The sequence below is a fragment of the Suricata suricatta genome, chromosome 12 (genome assembly GCF_006229205.1).
Source record: "Suricata suricatta isolate VVHF042 chromosome 12, meerkat_22Aug2017_6uvM2_HiC, whole genome shotgun sequence".
In the NCBI taxonomy this organism is placed as follows: domain Eukaryota; kingdom Metazoa; phylum Chordata; class Mammalia; order Carnivora; family Herpestidae; genus Suricata; species Suricata suricatta.
Genome location: NC_043711.1, coordinates 101116616 through 101141765, shown reverse-complemented (window position 1 = coordinate 101141765; position 25150 = coordinate 101116616). Strand labels below are relative to the sequence as shown.

The following is a 25150-nucleotide window of genomic DNA, read 5'->3' as shown; positions in this document are numbered from 1 at the left end:
TAAGCGTCCGACTGCAGCTCAGGTCATGATCTTACCGCTTGTGGGTTCGAGCCCCACGTCGGGCTCTGTGCTGACAGCTCGGAGCGGGAGTCTGCTTCGGATTCTGTGTCTCTGTCCCTCCTCCACTCGCACTTTCTCTCGCTCTCAAAAATGAGTGTTAGGAAAAAAAAAATGGCAGAGCTCCTACCAAGCAGCCTAGGACGTACAGAACGTCCCCTCGAGAGAGTTTTCCGGCATCTTGCTCCTGGAAGATGACTTAATGTGGTGCGTTTTGCCTTCCTCTGTGTCATTTCATGGCTCCTTTTTACTGCCTTGTTTTCATTGTGTTAATTTGTATGGTTCCTTTCTACTTTGGGCAAAAGATAATCGTCTTCCATACACTTCCTTTCTTTCTTGAAATTGATGGCAGTGACAAGTTTTGCAAGGCAGCCGTGTTTTCAAAAGCAGATCAGTGTGGAGAACAAGGAAACCAGAGTGAAAGCGGTGTGTGCCGGGGGCACTGCATGGCAACGGACCCTTTCCCACACGACCAGGCACCTGAGGAGCTGGTGACAAAGGAGACAGACAAGGCCACCCCTCTCCCGGGTGGGGCAGGCAGGGGTCAGGAGACCCTCCCCCCCCCCAGACCGCAGAGAGCTCTGGGAAGGCTTGCGGCCTCAAGACGCAAAGCAGCAGGTTTGCAGGCCACTCCAGGTTATCTGTGTCCCCAGGACACGGGGTCAGACCAGACACAGCAGGAGCAGGGGTGCGGCCCTCCTGTGCCTGCACGGCCCAGCCCCTGACCTCTGGCTGCTCGCCGCCAGGCCATGCCCATGGCTCCTGCCAAGCACGGGGTCACATGCAGGGGACAGGAAAGGCCCAGCGAGACCAGAGGGAAAGCCCCCTTGAAAGCAACGTGTGAACCCTAGGACCCAGGTGGTCGGTCTGTGCTCGCCGGGAAGCTCTTCGGCCGCCGCTTGGGAATCATTGTGATGAGACGGTGGAAGCTGTTAATGAGACAACTGGTCCCCGAGAAGTTACATTCTCCTCTCTCAGCGGAGGCGGGGCCTTGGTGTTAGCTGCGTGCCAATGTTCGCTGGCGCGGTGACAACAGTCGACATCACACGGTGGCTTTCTGAACTAGAAGATGCCATCGAGGTCATCACGAGCACCCCCTGCACGCATCGTCCGGCACGGGCGATGGCGAAGACGCGGAGTTTCTCAAAGACTCCGTGTGCCTTTTAGGAAACGCGAAAACAAGGGTCTTAACCAGTCCAGGGACTCAGCACCTATTTCCTGGCTCATCGTGAACGCAGGCAGGCTTCGAAGCTCCAGGCTCTGGGCAGGCGGACAGAGAGCCCGGGCCCCTCTGCCAGGGCTCACGTCGCCGTGGGCACCGCGGGCTCCGGTTTCTGGCACCCCAAAGCAATTTCAGTGAACAGACGCTGGTAAATGTTTTCAGTCTGCCAGGGCCCAGAAGGACCCACCCCCTAGGTCACGTGACAAGCCCGGGTCTTGGAAAGAACGCGCTACGCAGCCCGTGATTTACACTCATTGTTTCGAGGTCATTTTCAACCACCGCCAGCCACTGGCTCGTACAGAGGAGGAAACTTCGGGTAGACGAACACGCTAAATCGTGCCCCCTCCCCGCTGTGAAAGCCGGCCACCTGCTCTGTCCCCCCGCCACAGGCAGACCAGGCGGCCACACGGCTGCTTCGTGCAGCGACGAGAAGGGAGGTGGAAATAACTAACTTGAAGACTCGGATGTTTTCCCCAGCGCACCTGCCTCTCTCCCCCCCAAAATGCATCTGTCACGCAAAGAGAGCCGGAGAGTTAAAGGGCCCGGATTTACCTGCGATCCGACAACCAAAGAATTTAAACCCCCGAGTGCGGGCGGTCTCTTTCAGCAGAAAATTTTATTTCTGTTGCTTCTCACGAGCAGGCAAACAAGTCTTACAGTCTCACCCAGGCCGGATCTCCGCCCCGCAGGAGTCAGCTTCCAGCCCAGCCCCGAACGGCGAAGCGGAAGCGGCCTCTGGGGTCACAGGGCAGAAGCGTGACCACAGACTCGAGTCAAATGTCGAAGCGGAATTCCACTTCAGATACTTACCAATTAAGAATTACATTAAACAAAAGAAAGCAAGCAAGCGACGTGTGGCAACTCCAGTTACTGGGCGTGAGCTCGGAGCTCACGCACGTCACAGGGAGAGGCCCGCCCCGGCCGGCAGAGCTGGACGACACAGGGGATGTCACAGACGGGACGGAGGCCGCACGGCGGGCGACAGTCACGGCCCCAGCCCCGCCCTCCTCCGCGAGGCTGCGGCGACGGCGTCTCACATCACAAATCAGACCCCACGACCGGGCTGGACGGGCGGAGGCCAGTGGGGAGAGAGACAGAGGGAGCTCGGGAGGCAGTGCTCAGAACACTTTATTACAAATGCAGCACAGCGTCCGCAGAACGTTCCCCAGTGTTCTCCACGACGACGCTGAACAGAGCTGCAAATGCCCGCAGGCGCCCCCCGGAATCGGACTTCTAGGGTAATTTCAGTCCCCTCTGAGTCCCAGCAGAGCCCGGTGACGGGCGGCGGGGCTCCTGCCTGCTGAACAGAAAGCGTTCTCTCCAGGGGCTCAAATCCACGTCCAGGGCTGACAACCTACCAAGAACTGGGACCCAAATCCGCACGAAGACGAGGCAGAGTGGAGAGAGAACAGCTCCCGACGGCCCGGGGCCTCGGCCTCTACTTCTTATTTCTGGGCTTTAGCTCTTCGGCCGCATTACGCAGGAAGATGTAATTTTTCTTTTGGGGATTATAAAACTCATGTCCCTAAAGGGGAAAACACACAACAATCTTATTATTAAAAAAGCAAAAGTTAGCACCTTGCGGGCACTTGGCACAGGCCAGGCCCCGTGCCGCGCACGTCAAACAGAATCCCTGGGGCACAGAACAGGTTTCTGCAGAAAGAGAAGCGAATGTTAAACAGACCCTGGTTTTGGAGGAACGGTCAGGGGCATGGTGGGCAGCGGCCTTCAGTCCCACTCGGACGATGATGTTTTACGTCCTTTTCAGCGCGGAGACGCTTCAACCCCCACCTCAAGGCCCGGAGGACGGCCTGCAGGAGCAAGGCCGCCCAGGAGGACGGAGGGGGGCCGGGCCCGGGACGAGCCTCCCCACACAGACCCCCGGAGGCGCAGAGGTGCGCGAGGCGGTCGGTGTGTCTGCTCGCGCCCGTGGTGAGGCAGGAGATCAGTACGACTCTGAGGCCAGAAAATTCCGGACAGGGCTGGCCAGGGCACACTGGGGGCTGTGAACATCATCCCACGGGGAAGAGGAACAGCGGCCACCAGAGCTTAAGTGGCAGCAGGGGGAGGGGGGCTGCCCGGGCGGCTCGGCCGTCCGACTCCAGCGTCTGACTCTTGGTTTCGGCTCAGGTCATGATCTCACGGTTCAGGAGTTCAAGCCCCACGTCAGGCTCTGGGCTGACAGTGTGGAGGCCCCTTGGGATCCTTCTCCGCTCTCTGTGCCCCTCCCCTGCTTGTTCGCCTCTCAAAAACACACCGAAGAAAACAAGCAGGACAGGACAGGTCTGTTCCAGGGAGACGGTGTGGGGGAGGGGCAGCGGGGACAGGGAGGTGGGAGGGGACGCTGGCGCAGTGGTGGCCGGAAGCCCCATCGCCACACACGAAGGTGCGGCTCCTCTGGCAGGGACGCCGGGGCAGCGCGTGACCACGGTCTCACCCCGGCGACAAAGGTCCTCCATGCAAGGACAGGGTGGAGTTCCCAAAACAGCCCTTCCTAACCAAGGACACGAGCTGCCACGGCCACTCCTCACCGCCTCACCGCCTCCCACCTACGATTCCAAGCTGAGACGGGGCTCGAGGCGGCCGGCCGCGGGCGGAGCCCGTCAGGAGGGGACCCATCGAAGGCTCCCCGTGGAGGAACCGAGGCCTCGGGCCACAGCCTGGCTCCGGCCGAGACCAGGCAGAGCCAGACACGCGCACTTCGCAAAACGGAGCGCGTGGCTCCCACGGGTGGACAGGACGGACCAGGCGTGCTCCGGGCCGTGGGTTCTTCCCACTGTCACACCGAGTGAAAGGCACCGAGCAAAAAAGCATGTGGTGTGAGACTTGCTTTAAACAAAGTTCTAGAAAATGCAAACTCATCTGCAAAGACAGAGAGCAGATCAACTCTGGTACATGGGGTGGGGCGTTGGATGACATCAAACACACGGGAAACTTCTGGGGGAGATTAAAACACTCTCGCGCGTGGGGTGACGGTTTCAGGGACACACGCACACATGCTGATGCTCGTCATTCTGCACAATGACTGCATTTCAGGGACCACCCCCCACCCTGGTACGGCTGCCTGAGGAAAGCAGAGCGCAGCTGCGTGCCCACATCCGCTGCCACTCAGCCACGGAGGCCACACAGGCAGGGCCGGGGAAGCCACACGGGCAGGAATCCAAACAACGCGCTGAGGGCACCTGGGTGGCTCAGTCCGTTGAGCGTCTCACTCTTGATTTCAGCTCAGGTCACGATCTCACGGTTTTGCTCAATCGAGCCCCGCGTCAGCCTCCACGCAGACAGGCCAGTGCCCGCCTGGGACTCTCTCCCTCCCTCTTTCTCTGCCCCCTCCCCCGCTCATGCTCACTCCCTCTTAAAATAAATGAAGCTTAAAAAAAAAAAAATCATGTGCTAACAGGCAGGGCAGCCACGGGAGGAGCAGCCGGGAAGTGACCGTCCAGCTCTTCTGAAAAAGAGAATCAAAGGTGAGACCAAGACCTGCGCCGCCAGCGAGTGGACGGAGAGCGACTCAAAGGCCGGCCCTGGGGCCGAGGATGCGCGGGGTTGGGGGTCAGCAGGACGTCTCTCTTCCAGTGACGGCCCCAGGGCACCAGGTGCGCAGGCCCCGTCAGGACCAGGATGCAGGAGGAGCTCAGGGACCCAGTGAGAAGCTGGGGGGGTCCCGGCTTCGACCGGGAGAGCCCGGAGCCGCAAGCAGAACCAGCCAGGCTCCGAGCCGACCCCGAAGGGTGGTACCCAGGGGGCGGCCGCGACAGCGCGGCCAGCAGGCGTCACCCGCCTCCCGACAGGCCCATCGGTCAAGGGAAACGAGCCTTCTTGGCGCTCCGGCCCATAGTGTGGGCTTCCCGGCGGCAGGGATGGAGAGAAGGCGGCCGCGGAGGGCGGGGCGGAGCCGGGAGCCGGACGAGAAGATGAAGGGTCACACTGCCCAGGAGAACCAGCAGCCTGGACGCGCGCCCGGGGCCTGGCCGAGCGACAGCAGACATCCGCCAGCGGCCCAGAGCTGGGCCCCTGAGTCTGTCCCCTTCAGCGCCACGCCGGACGCCTCAAAGAGCGCATGGTCCGGCCAGCCCCTAAAGCCCCTCCCCAAATAGTAAACAAAAAAGCAACGCCTCTAGCAAGAGCCCGGTGACTTGGCCCCACGGCCCCTGCCCACCTCCTCCCTGCAACCACCCCGGGCCTCACTGAAGGACTTGCACCCGCCGGATGGACAGCGCAGTGGTGGCCCTGGGCCCACGATGACCACACCGTCCCCGGGGGCAGGCTCTACGGGGAGGTTGTCTCTGTGGTCCTGCACCTTGCAGGGACGGCCTGCTAGTCACCTAGCACGTCTCCCGTGAGGAGCACAAGTCCCCTCCAAGGTCACCTGCGAGTCCGGAGAAGAGTCACGACGGCAGCCCAGGCCCGGGGACCCTCACCTTGGACCAGTCGTAGCTGGAGGCGTAGGCAAAGATGTTTCCGTTGTGGTTGAAGCAGCAAGCCGCTATCGGCTGGTCTAACTGTTCCGAAGTTTTTAGTTTCGTTCTGGCATCTTTGTCCCAAAAGCTGAATCTGCCATCGGATCCCACGGTGGCGAGGGTGCCGTGAACAGGATGGAAGGCGATCCCGTTGACCTGCAGGGAGCGACACGGCGCGCAGTGAGAAGCGGATGGAGGATGGACGTGCCTCGTGCCGTGCGAAGGAGGCAAAGCGTCCGGACGGTCACTGCCCGCGAGCCAGCCGCCCGCGCGTCACAGAACCAACCAGACGTGCTTCCGGAATAAACTGGCAGCCCAGAGCTGCGTCACGTCTCCCGTGAGGAGCACAAGTCACCAAAATTAACGCGTCTGCAGCCAGGGGGGCCGTGGCGCGGACCCCAGGAAAACGCGATGCTCCTTCTCAGCAAACGGCCATTTCTCGGTGCAGGCTCAGCAGACCGAGGGCCCAGCGGCGCCCGAGAGGCGGGAGGCCGAGAGCCCGACGCGCCCTCAGAGGCAGAGACAGAGTCATAAAAACAGAAACCTGGGCCTCAGGTAAGCTGCCATCTCTGCCTGTGAACTTGCACCCGGAGTGATCCTTCCTGCCCCCGGAATGACTCAGCCACCCACCTCCAAGTCTAGTTTCTAGACAGGTTCTCAAGGTTCAAGTTGCTAAAACATACCGCATAGATGTCCTGAGGCGCTGAGGTGTTGGTTCCGTTCGAGCGGTGACACTTGAAGGTGAAGTTGTCTTTGGCGCTGAAAGGCAAAGGGCCCGACTGAGCTCTCCTTTCTGAGAAGCCTCCGGTGAAAACTCACAAGCGAACCGAGCCCACTTACGGGTTTGGGGGGCTGATGTAGTGGATGGCGACCCTCCCCTCGATGCTGCCCAGGGCGAACCCGGTCGGCTTGTTCTGCTTGTCTCTGAAGATAGCCACACACCGGTGCTGCCGTCAGGGGGGGGAGGAGAAAGGACGTCAGCACAATGTGAACGACCAGACTTCATGACTAAGTGAAGGTAAGGAATTTTCACCCCGGTTTTGGGTTTCAGAAGAACCAGAAACATATTATACAACTACGATACGGAGGTAATTTCTCGTCCTCCGGGAAACGGTACTGTCCATCTTTCGGGAAACGGCTTGTACTCTGTGAACAAACTGCAGACCGTGTGCTTCCGTCCGTGAGGCTCAGCCTCTGCCTCTGCGCAGGGAAGAGGGAGACGGTGTCTGCCCGGCCACCAAGGGGAGAGCAGGGTCAGGTGGGCAGCGGATGTGACTGGCACTTTCTAAGCCGTGAGTGACCACACTATGCAGCAGAGGTAACATGCTGCACCCAGTCTAACACAGGTCTGGGGACCCAGAGGGGGGGTCCCCTGGACTCTATGGAAGACCCCCAAGAGCCCAGGACCCAGCCTCCTCAGGCAGAAGAGCAGGGCCTGGGTCCTCACTTCCTCTGTCTACACTTTGGGAGCAGCCGCGGGATGGGGGAGACACGGAGACAGAGGAGGAGGGGGAGAGGGCCCCAAGCAGGCTCTGCACTGTCAGCACAGAGTCTGGCAAGAGGCTCCGTCCCACCAACTGTGAGGTCACGACCTGAGCCGAACCAAGAGTCGGACGCTTAAGCAACGGAGCTCCTCAAGCGGCCCATCACTTCCTGTGGACATGACCACCTGTCCCCCGGAGAACCGCCCACCCGCCCACACTGGACGCTGCGTCTTCCGTGAGCTCAGGAGGCCTGACGGCAGCCTCAGAGCCTGGACGAAGCCACAGAGGAACGAAGGTAAAGAGCAGTCTGTTATTGGGACACTTGCTAAAGCACACCGATTTCCTACGTAAACAGAACAGTATTTGCTAGTTCTATTTCTGTACCATTTGCTTCTTTTTGAACAAAAAGCCTGTTACTTCTGCGAGTAGAAAAAAGATTAGCGGAAAGAGACAAGAGTGTGAGTTCTCAGACGCCGGCAGGAGCCATGGCCAGTCAGGTGGTGCCCCCCGCCCCCGCCAGCTCCGGGAGCAGGAGCCACATGCCTCTAGGGGGCATCATCGACCAGAACACAGCCGCACAGCGGCCTGGGCAAAGGCTGGTGGCCCGCCTCAGCAAGTGAAAGGCAGGGGGTCTAGAAGGCGGGAAGCGAAGCCAGGTCAGACTAGGTTTTGTCAAAGAATCGGGGACTGACCCAAAAGGAAACGAGGGGTCGCTGCTGGCTTTCCAGCAGAGGAGCAGCCAAGTCAGACGTGCCACCACGAGAGCAAGCCTCCCGGCCCCCACACAGAGAGCAGACAGAAGGGCACAGACCCAGCCTCTCACCGTCCCTCAAGGAGACTTGGATTAGATGTGGTGGGAGGGAAGGAACAAAAACAAACAGTTTCCAAAACCCTTGCAGGGCAGAAGTGAGCCCGGAGACCAGGGGACAGGAGGAGAGGGGCAGGTCAAGGAGGACTTCCAGATTTGCAGCACACACAGCAGCAGGCGGATCTCGCGAGACGCGGGGCTCACGGGGACAAGCAGGCTGGGGGCGGAGGGCGGGCGCGGGCTAAGGCCGTTTATTCGTTCGGCCAGCATCTGCAGAAGCCTTCCACACGGCAGACCCGGCTCGGGCTGGGAACAAGGCAGCCACAGAGAGACGCCTCTGCTCTTACTGAATTTATGTTCCAGGGGGCGACACGGGACAAATGTGTCTATCTGTAAGGCACACACCACACGCACACAGTTTTGGGAGAACAGCCAGGGAGCGCAACATCGAGATGAAAATGTGCAGGAAGTGGTCGCGGGTTTGGCTGGGGGGGGGGGGGGGGAACTGCTGGGCTGAGCCGCTGGGAGACACGCAAAGGAGCTGGCAGACTGCGGGTGTCCCGCGGGGATCCCAGAGGCGAGAGGTCTGTCGGGGATCTGAGTCTCCGGCCAAGTGACAGCAGGGACGGGAGAGGACGTTCTGCTGCAGGAGAGAAGGCAGCGCGGCCAAGGGCAGACACCAGGGAACCCAACACACGGCACGAAGCAGCGAGGAAGACAAAGTGGCAACTGTGAGGCAGGGGAGAGGCGGGCATCACAGAGAGCAGGGACAGCACTTGGAGAAGACAGAAGCACAGTGGTGACTGCTGCTTGGCTGAGGGACAGGGATGGCCGGTCATGGTGTGGGACCCCTGGCGAAGAAGCCATCGGAGGCCAAGCCGACCCCGCTGCGGCAGAGTCACGGGAACAGAAGGTGGCGTCAAGGGAGTCGGTGGGAAACGAGTGGGAGGCAAGGAAACCAAGAAAGCACGTGTGAGACGCTTACCAGCCGAGGGCCAAGGGGACCGGGCGGTACCGGAGGATGGGGGGCAGAGGGTCTGTGTTCTCGGGTGGAGGAGACGGGAGCACGGCCCGGGGCCAGTTGTGACGGCAGGAGGGAGACCCCGTGGAGGAGGTGGGGACCGACAGCACAGGGCTCCACAGACCCCTCCACACGACCCGCCTTCCGAGCAAGCCCTGCCTGCCTGCCGGCGGGAGAAGGACAGGGAACGGTGCGGGCACACGCAGGCGTCGAGGCTCGCCGGGGGCAGAGCAGTGCCCCGCACCGGCTCCCGGGCTGAGTGGGGACCGAGCGCACACGCGGGGACAGCGGTCGGGGAGGCAGAGCCGAGGAGCTCAGAGTGGGGAAGACCTGGCTCTGTGGCAGGTGAGCCCAAGAGAAGAGCCCGGTAACTGGGCACGTCTGGGGACGGACACCGTGACTCTTGACCTCGGCGCAGATCATGAGCTCACGGTTTGTGAGTTCAAGCCCCGCGCCGGGGTCTGTGTCCACAGCTCCTGGTTGGGATTCTCTCTCTCTGCCCCTACCCCCCTCACGCTTGCTCTCTCTCAAAATCAACAAACTGTAAAACCTTTACAGAAACAAACTTAAAAATAACATAAAACGCTTGTAGCTGTTTGAAACGACCGTATCCCAACCGTGGCCCACGCTAATGGGCGTACGCGTCCCGCCACGGTCTCACCTGGTGCTTCAGCGGCGACTCGATCCTCCTGAACTCCGACGGCTGGTTCTCCAGCTGGTAGACGATCAGCCCCCGCTCCGCGGTCGCCACCACGGCCATCGGGTAGATCTGGGGGGGGGAGGTGTGCTTGAAATGAAGGACCATGTGCCGCCACCACGGCCATCGGGTAGATCGGGGGGGGGGGGGGGGTGTGTGTGTGCTTGAAATGAAGGACCATGTGTCGTTTTACACCAAACTATTAGATCAAACTTCTTTCAGAGTCACAGAAGTACATCTGGATTTTTTTTTTTAATTTAAAAACCCACGGGTATCAACTTGTTTCCTGAAAATCAGGAGAAACTGTATCTAAACGCAGAACGTCTGATTTTAAAAGGCTTGTTTTCTAAAACTATAAGGTGTGAAGATTTGAAAACCACACTGAGGCACCGGGAAGAAATGAGAGGCGCCTCCACCATCCCTGGATGACCACTGTCGGCAGCACGCAGCCGTTCTCCTTGGGCGGCCGCGCAGCCTGGGTCGTCTGGGGCTCCTAGGAACCCGCGTCCTGCCCTCCGGGCGCGAGGCCCCGCCGGCTGCCAGGCCGCACCCGGCCCCAGGACCTGCTACAGGACCACGGCCATCTGTGTCTTTGTTTCCCTCGCGGTGACGGCCTCCAAGTGCAATTACTGGCAGCCAGCACAAACCTTTAAGAAAGCTCCTCAGCGTCCCTTCCCCACACGGCCCCCCACAGGCCGGGGACCACCCACGAGGGCCCTGCCGGTTTTCCTAGAGCCACCGCGTGCTGATGGCGTGTGGCTCTGGCACACGTTCAGCAAACACGCGGCTAAGAGACCCGACGGCCAGGACGCCGTGGTTCCGGAGCCAGCGCAGCACACAAAGCTCCTGACTTCAGACGACAGGCGATCTGAACTATGTCCTCCGTGCACTTATTCTAAGGCTTGAGGGATTTCTAGATGACCCTCTAATCGCAAGAGATCGTAACGTTTTCTGTTTCCCCTAAAAGAGCGCACGCGAGGCTGGGCCCTCACCACGTCAGCACAGTAGCACCTCTCAGGCAGCTGCAGAACCATCATGGGATTTGAAGACCGTGTATCCCAAAACTAGAAGCAAAACGACAACAGCAACAACAACCAGTAAGCGACCATTCGGAGCTTTGGGCCAAGCAGCAGAGGAACAAATGTCCGCGCTGGTCAGGCTGCGCCGCCCCCTCGATGGCGCCTCGTACCTTCAGAGTCTTATCCCAACTCCCGGTCATCACGCAGCTGTAGTTCGGGGCTTTGATCCAGTGGATGGTTTTGACGGGGGCATCGTGCTTTCAAGACAGAGTCAGAACAGACCCCGGTAAGTGTAACTACGCGCTAAACTGCTGCAGTCCCGGAAACGCCGAGGGACTTCCCGAGGGAGGAGTCCAGAGCTGACGGGGAGGCGCCCCGCCAGCCCTCCTCACGTGCTGAGGCGGGGGAGACGCCTCGGCGCAGCCACACGGCCGTGACCTCGGGGCCCAGCGCCTTTCCTGGAAGCGCTTCGGTGTCAGGAGGCCCTTCTCTAACGGGTCACAGCCTCTGGTTCTCGGCTCTCTTACCTTCGGCCACTTCTGCCCGCACGTCTCTCCAGAGCGTGCCCGCTGTGCCCGGCTAACGGCTCCTTGGGGGTGTGCAAGTGTCCCTCTCACTGCCGTGTCTCTACTCTAACCCAGAGTGCCGGGCACACAGCAGGCATTCAATAAGTACCCGTGGAACGAGCAAGTGTCCAAACACCGTTGGCAAAAGCCGGCCGCGCGGGCGGCGGTTACCTGTGCGATCTGGATGGCCTGGTTACTGTTCAGGTCCCACATTTTGGCAGTCTTATCGCACGACGCGGTGAATACTTTGCTCCCATCCTGAAAGAGAACCGAGGAAATCTGTCATTCTAAAAAAGATGAAACTTCTGTGTATTAGGTTCATCATAGAGAGGCAGGTTTCGTTTTGCAATTTTTCTTTTTTAAATTCTTTTTACCTTTAATGTTTATTTTTGAGAGACAGAGAGCAAGTGGGGGAGGGGCAGAGAGAGAGGGAGACATAACATCAGAAGCAGGTTCCAGGCTCTGAGCTGTCAGCGCAGAGCCCGACGCAGGGCTCGAACCCACGAACCACAAGATTGTGACCTGAGCCGAAGTTGGACACTTAACTGACCGAGCCACCAGGTTCCCTGCAACTTTTATTTTTCTATTTGGGCACTAGTATATTATAAATTACACTGTCACACACAAAATACATTTTAGCTCTACTTCTTTATTACTGATTTTTCTAAGAAATACCATAATAAGCAGGATGAAAAAAATTCATTAATTTTTTTTTTAATATTTATTTTTGAGAGAGACAGAGCGTGAGCAGGGGAGGGGCAGAGAGGGAGACACAGGATCCCAAGCAGGCTCCAGGCTCTGAGCTGTCAGCACAGAGTCCAACGCAGGGCTCAAACTCATGAACCGTGAGATCCTAACCTGAGCCAAAGTCAGACACTTAACCGACTGAGCCCCCCAGGCGCCCCTACACCAATTCTCAAAAATCACTGCTCCTATGTAAACTACAGAACAGCTCAACAAATTAGCAGTCATGGTGTAGTGCTTTAAAAATATTCAAATACAGGGGCACCTGAGGGGCTCAGTCAGTTAAGCGTCCGACTTTGGCTCAGGTCAGGATCTCACAGTTCGGGAGTTCGAGCTCAGAGCCTGGAGCCTGCTTCCGATTCTGTTGTCTCCCTCTCTCTGCCCTTCCCCCACTCCTGTACACTCTCTCTCAAAAAGAAACGCTTAAAAAATTCAAATACAGAACTCATAAATGAGATCAAATATAAAGAAGCACAAGAAGATAATTTTAAAAAAAAAGTATTAAGTGGAAAGTCTAGACCAGTGGCTGGTAATTTTTTTCCTTAAAGGGACATTTATTTAGTGAATATTTTAGTCTTTACTAGTCTCTGTTGCAACTCCTGAAGTGTCGCACTTGAAGGCGGCCCCGCATTATGTAAATGAATGAGTGCGGCTGTGTTCCAATAAACTTTACTTACAAAAACAGGCACTGGGCCACAGGGGGCTCACGGGCCACAGTCTGCTGACCAGTGACCTAGATTATTTCATTTCTGGTTCCAGAGCTCGAAGACCTACCGCCACCCTTCCCTAGCAAGTTTCTTCCCATATAAAGTCACCAGCTCTGCAGCCGGACAAAACCTGCCCCTGTCGGTGAAGTCAGAAGGCTGACTCCGCAAACCCTCCGAAAGGAGCCAACGTGTGTCATGCTCCCCTCACAGCCAGGGACAGGCCGGCCTCTCCATGGCCTCAGCAAAGTCCCATCCGCCCGGCGTGGACCAGCACCAGGGTGGACCAGCACTCGGAGCAGCAGCTGCCCAGAGCCCGGTGGGCACGCACACCAGAGGCTGACCTCCCCTAAGGCCAAAGCAGAGGGCGGCTGCTCTCCGCGCTGCCATGGCCACAGCCACCCAGAGTGGAAATGTCCTCAGAGGGTGAAGAATCACCTTCACCGAGTTTGGTTTTGTGCCTCCAAGGTCGCTCTGGCTCCTCCGTGTGTCTGTGCTGTGCCCCCTGCAGTGTCCCCTCCCGCACGCTCTGCCCACGCCGGCCTCTCTCCCCTCCGGGAAGCCGATGCAGGAAGCCGTCAGACGCATGGGCTCTGCAGCCAGGAAGCTCTGGGCCTCGACGTCCCCCCGGGCAAGTCTGGCACTGACGCCGTGCCCGTCCCTCTACATACATGAAATCTACAGCGGTCGCAAAGCCCTGCTACTCGGACTTCTGTTTCTACAGGTCTGTCCCCGGAGACCACAGATTCCATGAATATGGTATTTGCCTACCTGGCCTGCTCTGTTTTCCACTGCTCCCCCAGGGCTTTAGCTTACTAGAGGAGCCTGATAATTATTTGCTGAATTAAATATTACCTGTCGAAATGACTATGATTACCTTCATTTTACAAATGAGGAGACAGGCAAGGAGATTGGGTCACCTGCCAAAGTCACACCTCGGAAGAGTTAGAGCCCAAATCTGAACTGGACTGGACGGCATGACAGGACACAGCGCTCAGAAACCAGAGGCGCGTGTGCGGTTCGTTTCTCTAACTCCGGTCTCTTCCGTGGTATTCACGGCGAATTCGTCTCCCCACAGTTACAGGGCCTTCTGCGCCCCCGACCCCCAGCACCAGCACCCCGGCCCCTCTCGGAACTCAGCTCACCGTACGGGATGCCCTCGTGAGACGGTGCCCAGCCGGGATGACACCATCCCAAAGGCCCCTCAATACACCTGCGCAGCAGCACTCCTCTACCAGTTACCTCTACCGCCACCTGCTTCACACGGACTCTACATTCTACCCACTCTCCAATTAGGAAAAAAAGAAAGGCAAAAGAAGTCAAGTATTTAAAATCTGCTCAAGTTGCTACTTTTCCACATGTAAATTAAAAATAAGTCGTAGGGCGCCTGGGTGGCTCAGTGGGCTAGGCGTCCGTCCCTTGAGTTCAGCTCAGGTCATGGTCTCACGGTTTATGAGTTTGAGCCCCCACGGCAGGTTCTGAGCTGACACTGGATGGAATTTTTTTTTTTTTGGGAGAAAGAGCATGCGCATGAGCAGGGGAGGGGCAGAGAGGGGACGAGGATCCCAAGGGGGCTCCACGCTGACAGCAGAGAGACCAATACACGGCTTGAACTCGTGGGGCCCAAACTCATGCACCGCGAGATCATGACCTGAGCTGAAGTTGGACGCTGAACCAAATGAGCCACTCAAGCACCCCTGCCTGGGATTCTGCCTCTCTCTGCCCCTCCCCTGCACATGTGCTTGCTCTTGCTCTTTCTCTCTCTCTCAAAATAAACTTAAGAAACATATATAAGTTGTATCTGTAATAAATGCATCACTTTTCAAATTGTTTTCACAGATCTATTATTAGTCTCACAACAGCCCGATCAGATCCGACAACAAAACACTTCTCAGACGACAAAACTGCTCACAGAAGCCTGTCACAGCCAACGGTGAAAATGGGAGCAACTCTGGCTCCCCAACCGTCCCGAAATACCTATAAATTGCAGACTAGTTTCTTAGTTATGAATTAAATGAGACCACGTCGGCCTGTGGTGTCATTTAAAGATGACGACGTAAGGCAGGAGTGACCGGCACTGTCTGGCAGTTAAACACATACGCCCACCGTTAGAGGCGCACCCAGGAGAAACAAAACCTTTGTTCACAGGAGGCCCAGGACGAAGCCTTCACAGCCGCCCGATTCCTGCTGACCAAACCGGGGAACCACCCCACTGTCCCTCTCCTGGTGGCTGCGGAGCGAACGGTGCCCCGGCCACACAGCGGCACACACTACTGCACGGCCACCTGCACGGGGCTCAAAGGCACACGCGGAGAGAAGGGGCGCGGCGGTGGGGGCTGTCTGCGCATCCTGCACAGGCCGAGCCCTGGGCCCCAAAACTGCACCAGTGGGTTTGTAGGTGCTGGGAGCGGAGGAGGACGTGCCCACACGAGGCCAAGCGGGGGTCTGGGGACTGCTGTTCCGTTTTTTGACCACGACTCTCTGCAGGTCTCAAAAATGGACAGAATCACATACCAAAAAGGTTCCACTTTACTGTCTGCAAATCATACCTAATGAATGTAAGCGAGCGCACAGAAGGCCTGGGAGGGGCCTGCAGGCCTGGCCTCCCCAGTGTGGGGGCGCGTCTGTCCGTCCCGTCGGCCGGGCCTGCTGCCTGTCTCCGCAGGGCGGGGCTCCGCCAGCCCGGCAGAAAGGCGGAGCTGTGGGAGCCCCGCCCCTGCCCTAGGGAGAAACCCGTCTCTCCACCCACCTCCCTTCCCTTCTCTGCTGGACCTTGTGAAAGACCCCTCCGTTTAAAGCCCACAGCCAAAGCTCAGAGCCAAATATGCTCAAACCTATTTGTTTATGTGACTGGTGTTCATGATTTGGGAGGAAAAAGAATTCTAAAACCCTAAAAAAAAAGACCTCAAATGTCTGTTAATACAAAGTGATTATTTTTTTCTCCAGGATTTATCTTCTAGGATACTAAATTTCCAGTTTTAAAACATAAATTTATGGCATAAAGGCAGGAAAGGTTTCCAGAAATTATTTAATCCTTTGCTCAAGGTAACAAGTAAAAAAAAAGTTTTTGTTTTTAAAATTTTTTTTAAATGTTTATTTACCTTTGAGAGAGAGACACACACACACACAGTACAAACAGGGGTGGGACAGAGAGAGAGGGAGACACAAAATCTGAAACAGGGTCTCAGCTCCTAGCTGTCAGCACAGAGCCCACCACGGGCTCGAACCCATGAACCGTGAGATCAAGACCTGAGCTGAAGCCGGACGCTTAACCAACTGAGCCACCAGGCGTCCCCAAAAGAATGAAGTTTTTATGCAAGAAGAGCTTTCAGATTGACTAAAGCTCACGTTAACTCCCTTAGGAGCATCAACACATCACCGTACTTATGTTCAGAAACTCAGAATTTCCAACAACGTGTGTGTGGTTGGGGTGAAACACAAGGAGGAACACAGGGTCTGCTCTTCCCGCGGCAGAACACACACAACTCGAGGGAGACTCACGTCACTCCAGCAGACACCCAGCACGGGCCCCGTGTGCATCTGCTGGGCCTTCGGAATCGTCTGCCCGCTGTCTTGAACTTCCCAGCAGCGAACCTGCAGCAACAGGACAAATCAGTGCATCCGTGACATTGACCTCCACGGCAGGCTGCACGGTCAACACCTAGTGACCAGCGCGGGCGACATAAACACCCAGGAACTTCTCCCGTCAACCTCGTTAACTTCAGCGGAGCAATCGATGGGCGCCCGGGTGGCTCAGTCGGTTGAGCATCTGACTCTTTATTTCGGCTCAGGCCGTGATCTCACCGAGCCCTGCTTCAGGCTCTCTGCTTGGGATTCTTCTCCCTCTCTCTCTGCCCCTCCCGGCTCATGCTCTTTCTCTCTCTCTCTCAAAATAAACGAACATTAAAACAATAATTCACTGTACTTTGTCTTTCTCCGCACACATCGTCCAGACCACGAGCACCATGGTTCGTGCCCATGCAACTCTGCATCGTCAGCTGCCGTTCAACATCCTTCTAACATTTTTTAGCACTGACTCATCTGAAGTCTTTCCAGAACGTGCATGGAGGAACCAAACCTGCTCGGACGTGTCTGTCTCCCTCCTGTTCCCGCTCTCCTCTCTTCATTCTCCTGCTATCCCACCGCCTCCCTGGTGTGGAAAACTCTTTTCCAAAACCTTTAAAAAATGGTGTTGCAGCATACAAAATACCATTACTACCAGATATTACGATTTTCAAGACTTTCACTAGCGTGGAGACTTTTTAAAACGAGGCAGAATCAGGCAGGGCTGGTGGTCCGGACCCTGGGCCACCCCGCGTGGGTCAGCAGCCCCGCCTCGCCACTCCTTTACGTGGGACCCGGGCCAGTTACTCCACTCCTGAGCTCACATCCTGCTTCGTGAGACCAAGAGGACAGTGAGCTCACGGCGCTCTGGCTGTGGAAGGAGCAGGTCGGTTATGCACGTAAAGTGCGAACTGGAGACGCTCCTCGAGCCCCGCAGGGAAGCACAGAGATGCGGGGCTTCTCCCAAGTACCGGGGAGCACCCTCCGGAGACCTGGAGCCGTCCAGACTCAGCGGCAGTACAGGAAAGGTTCGGCTTACCTTTGCGGGGACCAAGCGTTACTCTGTTACGCTTTTCGTTTCTGTTACCTTGACAGAGTCTATCACTCGAGCCTGAATTTTATCTGCTTAGGAGTGTGGCTGAACGGCTCAGGTTCACACAAAGGGGCCGCCTGCACACCTTCTGTGAAGGGCCTCTTCACGTCCTTTGCTTATTTTTCTCCCAGAGTTTTCGTTTTTTTGTGTGTGTGCGCTAGGATTTGTCTGTCTTTCTTTCTGTACATCACAGGCGAAGTACACCAGCTACGCAGGACCTGTGCTTGATCTGAAGTGAACGAGCCCAACATCTGCCTACAGGACACCTCCAGGCTCCCGGGAAAAGAAACGTGTGAATGCCGCCGCGGATAAGTCATTCTCAACGGTACCGCGTTTGCTCTGGGGCCCGCGTCAAGTTACTGAACGGAGATAGGAGTTTTTTAAAAGGGTTTATTTATTTATTTATTTATTTATTAACAGCAATCTCCACACTCAATGCGGGGCTGGAACTCACAACCCCGAGATCAAGAGACGTGTGCTCCACCGACTGAGCCGACCAGCCCCCCCACGCCGCCCCAGAGGAGGACTTTCGGAGTGATGGTTACGATCGCGCTTTCTCAACAGAGATCAGTGTCACGAACGAGGTCTGCCCCCTCAGGAGGGCCCCACCCTCTAACCGGTTTCTTTACGAAGGCCATGAATTAGCCTCACTTCTACCTGATTCGCTGGGGAAGGAACGGAGCCAAAAGGAAAGCTAGCCTTGTCCATACAGAGAGGAGTTCTAGAACACTCACTCGAGAAGCACTTACATCATTAGCCCACGATCCTGCGATAAGAAAGTTCCCGGGCAAGGTCGGCGGGCTGAAGGACAGACAACCAATGCTGTCGTCCGGAGATGATGTCACTTCAATATCCTGGAGGGAAAAAGTCAATGTTACAACGTATTCGTCATCAACTTCATTCAAGATTGTTTTCCTTCTCACTAAACACGCAGCGTAGGCTGGTCTTGTGTTTCAGGACTACGTGAACTGGACCCTCTGGCTTTGACCCCAAAGAGGAAGCCAGCGGAGGGACCGGCGTCGGCGGGACCAGGCCCGGCACGCTCCGCGAGTGTCCGTAATGCTTTCCACACGACGGCCCGCCGGTTCGCTCCGACCTCAAAGTGCCTGATGGAGTCATCGGCTGCCCCGACCCCAGAGGAACCTCTAACTGAACAGTGTGGGCCGGGCCCTCGTGGTCCACAATTTTCGCAAGCACTGCGGTGACTAAAGAGACCGGGAGAGCCAGGGGGCCGGGCCACGAGTGCAGAGGACAGTCGGCCGAGCGTCAGAGCTTAGCCCCACAGGAGGCTCCCGCGCTGCCTCGGCGTCTCCCTCTCACTGCGGGCAACCCTGGCGGGTAACTGCCCACAGGTCCACGGGGCCTCTGGTACCTTCATAGGGTTGTGGTTGTCTGTGCTTGTGCTGCCGAACATGCTGGTCCCGCTCGTTCCGAAACCCGAGGTCGTTCCAAACAGACTCATTTTGGGCCTAAAAAATAATGGAGAATGTTAAGGACACGTCCTTTCTTCAGTCATCAACATCACCGAGAGCTGGTTTAACGCGAATTAGGTCACAGAAGGGAAATACGGCTCTAAATGACACAATGCCTCTCTCTTCTAAAGAGATCTAAACATAAGTAAGTGCCTTTTAAAAACGAGCTTTCTACATTCGAACAGTTTTTGACTTACAGAAAACTGGAAAGCCAGAGTTCCCACACACCCCACATCCAGCTTCCTCGTTCGCCTCCCGCAATAAACCGGCACACCACAGCAGACGTTTTCAGTCTCCGGCCAGAAGACTTTCCGCACAGTTTGAGACGCTGCACTCAGCACCAGGAGCGCCCCGCATGCCAGCCAAGGCGCCCCCTTCCAGGTCACCGCTCAGTGAGAGCTGACTTTCCTCTTATAATTTCTACACTGGTTTGGGTCAGTATCTCCGAATGAAGTCCTAAGAAAAGCAAGTAGTCCTGGCAAAGCTCTAGCAGCTTCTCTGTACGTTCAGTGACCCCCACTGGGTCCACCTGAGCACCGGAAGGTCTGTATCCCATCCGGGACGATGGGGAGACGGCCAGGGATTCTGGGAAGGCACCCGGGATTCCCAACTTCAGGCAGAAAGTAAGCGCCGACCTCCTTGGTCAGGACAACCACGCGCACCTGAGCATCTCAGGGAGGACGCGAGGTGTGAGCGCCACAGGGTGCCCACCGGCTCGCCGCAAGGCCGAACAAAGGAATCCCAAGGCTCTGTGGTCAGAGTCCCGGGAGCGGGCAGCTCACTTCACCTCGATTTTCTCATCCAGGAAAACAGAGCCACTAACAGCCACCGCACAGAATCATGAAAGCCAAGTGAGGTCACAGGCACGCATGACACTGGGGGAGCACCTCTCTGCCCCGGGAACTCAGGGAGGGAGCTGGGTCATTCAAGCATTCACCGGCCTACATGGGCCACGGGTCATCCAGGACCCCGGGACCCCTCACCGGGTCAGAGGACACGTGCACAAGCAGAACCCAGGTCCCCGGCTGGGCCACTCGCTGGGTTGCAGCCAGGCCGGCACCCTTCCTGCCGGGACCCAGCACACCGGCCCCCTCCCCACACCTGGGAGCGCTCCTACCATCTGCCTTTCCACCTGGGGGGGGGGGGGCAGGTCCGCCCTTCCCAACCCTCCTGAAGTCTGGCTGCATCCTCAAACCCCAGTTCAAAAGTTGTCTCCCGAGAACTCCTGGGGGTGATGGAAACGTTCTAAAATGGTGGTGGTGGTGCTCACACAGCCCTATTAACCTACCCAAGCTCATCAAAAAGGTCCACTTTTAAAGGCGTATCGTAGGTGAGCTGTTAATTCGGTAAGGCGGTTAGACTCGCCTCTCTAAAAGGTTATCTCCTCAAGAGGCGTCCCCGCTTTGCTCACTGCACATCTGCAACCCCGGATGGCATCGCCCTGCTGCTTCGTGGCACCTGTCACGACCTGGTACCGTTCGCAACCAGGCTCCTCCCCAGGAAAAGGTCTGGGAGGACACACGCCCGACCCTCGGCACAGCGCCTCGGCCGCGGCGGCCGGGACCGAACGGACGCCTGCCCGGGGGAGGCGTGTCTCCGCGCCTCCGGTAAACACTTAGCAGAGGAGGCCGGAAACGAAGGGACAGGCCAGTTTCGGAGAGCGGCAGTACGACGAAGGAAGGTTACGGCGGGAGAAGACTAAAGGGGATGGAGGCCCTTCCGAAGCGGGACGGTTAGGGAAGGCTTCCCCAGGAGGCAGCTCGCCTCGGATAAGCCAGACCCGTCACCGGGGAGGGCGGAGGCGACGGACGCCGCCATCAACTCCGTGACCCTGCCCGGTGCCTCAGTTTCCCCGCAAGCAGAACGAAGGGGGTTAGACCCGAGGTGACCCCGAGGCCCCTGCCAGCTCTGACGTCCCTCCCAGGGGCCGATAACCAAGCCCGCTAGCCGGCCGCCTCGCGCCCCAGCACTTTGCGGGGGGCGCACCCGGCCGGGGGGCCCGGGCGCGGAGGCGCCATGGCCGCGGGGCGCGCGGGAGCGGCACGGGGCCTACCTGAGGGTCGCGCCGCGGCGGGGGGCCGGTGGCGGGGAGCGGGAGGAACTCGGGAGCCTGCGAGCCCGCTCCGGCGCGGAGGAGGCGAGGGCGAGGTGGCGCGAACAGAAAACCGAAGGGCCGAGGCACCCTCACGCCGGTGGAGGAAACTGCCCCAATTACCGCGGAGCCACCGCGCATGCGTCCCGAGGCCACTTCCTGCGTCGGCCGGAAGGCAGGGAAGAAAGGAAAAGCCTTCCCCCTCTCGCGAGGCGACGGCACATGCGCAGAAGCGCTAATGACGCCGAGAAGAAGTCCCCGTGCCAGCAATGTGCGGATTGGTCGAAAGTTAGTGCGGCCACGCGACTGTTTTAATCAATTCGCCGCTGCTGCGCGCGGAGGGCAGTTAGTGTTTTCTCTTGAGAATTGGGAATCTAGAAGAATCTTGATTGTCGCCAATTCAAGTCCAAGGCCCTCCTCGGAGAAGCTGAAATGCTACCCGGGCTGCGGTGAAGTCCGCCAGCCCGGGGCCCTGCCCTGGCCTCCTGTTCGCTGTCCGGGTCTCCTTGAGCCTCAGTTTACTTGATTAAAATTGGCATAATGATGTCTGACTTCCAGGGAAATTCTCAGTTGGGTTCAAGTGAAGTAACACACATGAAAGACTTTTGCTGAGTGTAAGATTCCATAAGAATGCTAAGGGATTGTTATGACACACACATAGACACGCGCCAACTCCAAATATTTCAGCTGGTTGCTGAATTTCTGAAAGAAAAAAAAGGGAGGGATCTTCTGGCTCTGTGGGACATACACCGAATTCTCTTTGTTATTCAGTGTGGTCTGCGAACCCAGAGCCTTTATATCTGCGAGAGACTCTCAGCCCCGTGGGACCTTTTTATAATATTCAGAAGGTCCAGAGGGTGCTGAGCAAATCCCCAGCTGAGCACCAAGAGTCTAGATGAGGTCTTTGGGATCATTTGGGGGACCTTTTGTAAAGCTGTGCTGCCTGGGCCTCACCGAGATATTTGATTTAGTTGATGGGTGGTGGTACAGGGGTTCATAGTTTTTATGAGCTCCCCAGGTGATCCTAAGAAACAGGCAAGATTGAGAACCTCTAGTCTAGATGGTGATAATAATAACAGTGGGTCTTTTGAGCACTAGATGTCCCGCGTCCTATGATTTCCAGAGCAGCGCTGTAAAGCAAGTACTGTAATCGCCAATTCATAGACGGGGAAGCCAGGCTGAGCGAGCTACTTGCCACACATCCCACAGCCTCGAAGCAGCAGAGCCGGGAGTCTGACCGGTACCTGGCTGAGAGCACGGTCTCGGGATTGTCTGACAAGTGCTCCTCCTCCAGGACCCCTTTTCTCATCCTTCCCCAAAGGACCGTCTCCTGCCGTCTCTTCTTTAAACCCTAAAGCCCCCTCCGTGCAGATGTATCCCGCCCTGTAAAACAGCACGCGTTTGCCCTGACTTTAAACTTTGTCCTGCTCCCATGCGTGCCCTTCGCAGCACCAGGCTCAGGGTCTTGCGTTGAGTTCTATTTTCCACGCCTGCAGAGCACTCAGAAACCTCTAATCTGATACAGATTCTTGCACGGTACTGGTGATGCGCCACATTTTTAAAACAATCTCTCTGCTGCTTAGGGAGATACGACGGACAAGCGGCTTTCGCACAGACCGTCAGGGGGAAAACAGCGGCGCACGCACACCCGAAGGTAGCGATCACTCACATTCCTCGACTTCTCTAAAGTGTTACTCCACCGCTTCACAGGGATTATCTCTTTGAGCCCTCACAGTGACAATGGGGCTATTGTTTCGTTGTTGTTATCAGTAACAGTTCACAGTCGACACAGCCAAGGCCAGGCTGCTACCAGCCACAGCCACATGAGAAGGGGGAGTGAGGTGCAGGCAGCTGTCCCCCCCCTCCGAATCTGACTCCGCGCCCCCACAGGTGGCAGCAATTCACCTCATTTTCCCCCTAGAACCAAGAAGGGGAATCAAAACAGTCTAAGTGCATGGGTATAATTATAGGCAAAACATTATTAAAAATAAAATAAAATTACATTTTGGTGATGGCTGTCATTCACATGGGTAAACACTCCCGCATCACACCAGGTAGTCTTTGTGAGTGACGACACAGCTTGTGTTACATTTCTAGGTGAGTAAAAACTGAATATGCTTATAATTTTAGTATCTATTCCTTTTCATTTAAGGTGATCTTTAATTTTGAAATTTTAATTACAAAATTCTTAAAAAAATTTTAATGTTTACCTATTTTTGAGAGAGAGAAAGAGAGAGACAGAGTGTGAATAGGGGAGGGGCAGAGAGAGAGGGAGGCACAGAATCGGAAGCAGGCTCCAGGCTCTGAGGTGTCAGTGCAGAGCCCAACTCAGGGTTTGAACTCACGAACCGCGAGGTGGTAGCCCAAGTTGAGGTTGGATGCTTAATGACTGAGCCACCCCAGAGTCCCTAATTACAAACTTCTCCTGGGCTGTTTAAGGTTTTATAAACAGCTGGGTGGCCAAGAAGCGTGCGCAGAGTGCAGCTTTACTAGGAGTCCAAGGTCTCCAAAGCTGATGATACCAAATGAATTTCTGTCAGGAAGCAGTTCTCGGCCTCACACAGGAAGCTTCGTGGTTTTCCTCAACTTCTTTTGTTGTGCCTCGGAGTCTTCTACTCCGTTCCTTAAAACAGTGACTTGAAGATATTTTAAAGGAACATCCATCCAGAGCAGTGGAAAGATCTGAGAGAACGCTAGAGCTTCTGCCAGCAGAGGGCGCCCTTGGCTCATGTTTACAGGACTCTTTCCTTGGGATCCGAGTTTTAAGGGTGAACAGAAGTCCAAGCAGAAGGAAGGTCTCTCCACACTTTAGTACAAGAGCTTCTGCGGCAAGTCTCCTTGAGGGCACCGCGCACGTGGCGTGGCGTGGCCAGCCACTGCCCTTCTCGGCACCAAGAAACAGGAATCGACGGCTCCACTGAGATGTTCACATTAAAGGACGTCACAGATGGAAATCCCGGGATGATTTGGCTTGTTCTGTGGAAACTGCAATATGCTCGCCTCCCATTTTCTTTTCCCAAATAAATGAAAATTTTAAGTAAATTTCCAATCGTGAACTTGAAATGACTGTAATTATCTAAACTGAATGTATCTGCAACCCCCTTTCAAAGTTCTTTTTTTGAGTGTATTTATTTTGAGAGAGAGAGCATGCATGCGCGTGTGCAGGGACAGGGCAGAGAGAGAGAGACAGAGAGAGAATCCCAAGCAGGCTCCGCACGGTCAGCGTGGAGCCTGACTGACGTGGGGCTCCATCTCGCAAACGGCAAGATCACGACCTGAGCCAAAATCAAGAGTTGGCCACTTAACCCACTGAGCCCCCCGGCGCCCCCACTTTCACGTTTCAACGACTACTGCAGACGGTTCATCCCTCCCCACGTCGACGGTCTGCCCTGACCCAGGCGGCCTGACCACGTATTTCTAGGTTAGCGATGCTCCCGTTTACACAGCACGGCGACATTCAGCGCGACTAGATGCTACGGAAGGAAGTGTGGTATAAAGTCGAAGAAAGTGTTGTCGTTTATAAAAATGTGTTTACAATCTGAGACGGCCTCACAAGTCAACTTGACGGTCTCACAGAATATTCTCAAAATGAAATACTGGGCTCTGAGTGACCTGGGGAAAGAACAGGTTTTTGCATGGCGGGCGTGGCAGCAGGAGGCCTGATCTGACCCCCGTTCGCCAACAGGAAGGATCGCGGGCCTTTTCCGAGCGGCGCGCACACCCGGTCACACGCGGGGCCCCTCCCTGTACCGGTGTCGTGGCCAAAGCGGGAGCCGCGGAGCCCGACTCTGGGTTTCCGTCCCAGCGCCGCTGCTTAGCATTACGCGACTTCGGGGAGACTTACTCAGCATCTCGGTACCTCTGTTATCTCATCTGTGAAGCGGGGCTGAAAAACGTCCCCAGCTCACAGAGTTTCTGTGAGGATGACTATGTTCAAAAGCACCTAGAAAAATACCTGGCACATCACAAGTGCTATACAAGTACTTGATTTTCTTATCATATTACCTTATTTAATGTTTACAGAACCTCTTGAGAAGGGCCAGCTCTGCAGGGGTGCCTCAGGCAGGCCCCACGCTGAGGGCCCTGTGCGCACTTTAATTCCCTGCTCCTGTTACCCTGAAATTCTTAATAACTTTTCTTTTCTTTT

General features: G+C 56.5%; 1 protein-coding gene across 3 annotated transcripts; it reads right to left on the bottom strand.

Annotated features, from left to right (window-relative positions):
* Positions 1–1876: 1876 nt before the first annotated feature.
* On the bottom strand, positions 1877–21149 carry RAE1 (ribonucleic acid export 1). Of its 3 annotated transcripts, none has more exons than XM_029917006.1 (12): positions 20965–21149; positions 18812–18908; positions 18189–18293; positions 16284–16376; positions 11506–11592; positions 10939–11025; positions 10742–10813; positions 9714–9821; positions 6580–6686; positions 6423–6498; positions 5701–5895; positions 1877–2804 (listed from the first exon to the last, which is right to left on the bottom strand). In XM_029917006.1, the coding sequence occupies exons 2-12, from the start codon at positions 18899–18901 to the stop codon at positions 2718–2720; spliced, it is 1107 nt and encodes a 368-aa protein (XP_029772866.1). In that variant the 5' UTR covers positions 18902–18908; positions 20965–21149; the 3' UTR covers positions 1877–2717. The 3 variants fall into 3 exon arrangements, with proteins under 3 accessions (XP_029772866.1, XP_029772867.1, XP_029772868.1); XM_029917007.1 differs by lacking the exon at positions 20965–21149 and adding an exon at positions 20200–20821; XM_029917008.1 differs by lacking the exons at positions 10742–10813; positions 10939–11025.
* Positions 21150–25150: the final 4001 nt, after the last annotated feature.

Excerpts from the sequence above, each read along its gene's own strand:
- RAE1 (XM_029917006.1), bottom strand. The coding sequence starts at position 18,901 with ATGAGTCTGTTTGGAACGACCTCGGGTTTCGGAACGAGCGGGACCAGC. Across the intron at positions 11,026-11,505 it reads AGGCCATCCAGATCGCACAG|CACGATGCCCCCGTCAAAAC; the intron begins GTAACCGCCGCC and ends CTGTCTTGAAAG. Across the intron at positions 5,896-6,422 it reads CGCCTCAGGACATCTATGCG|GTCAACGGGATCGCCTTCCA; the intron begins GTATGTTTTAGC and ends CGCTCCCTGCAG.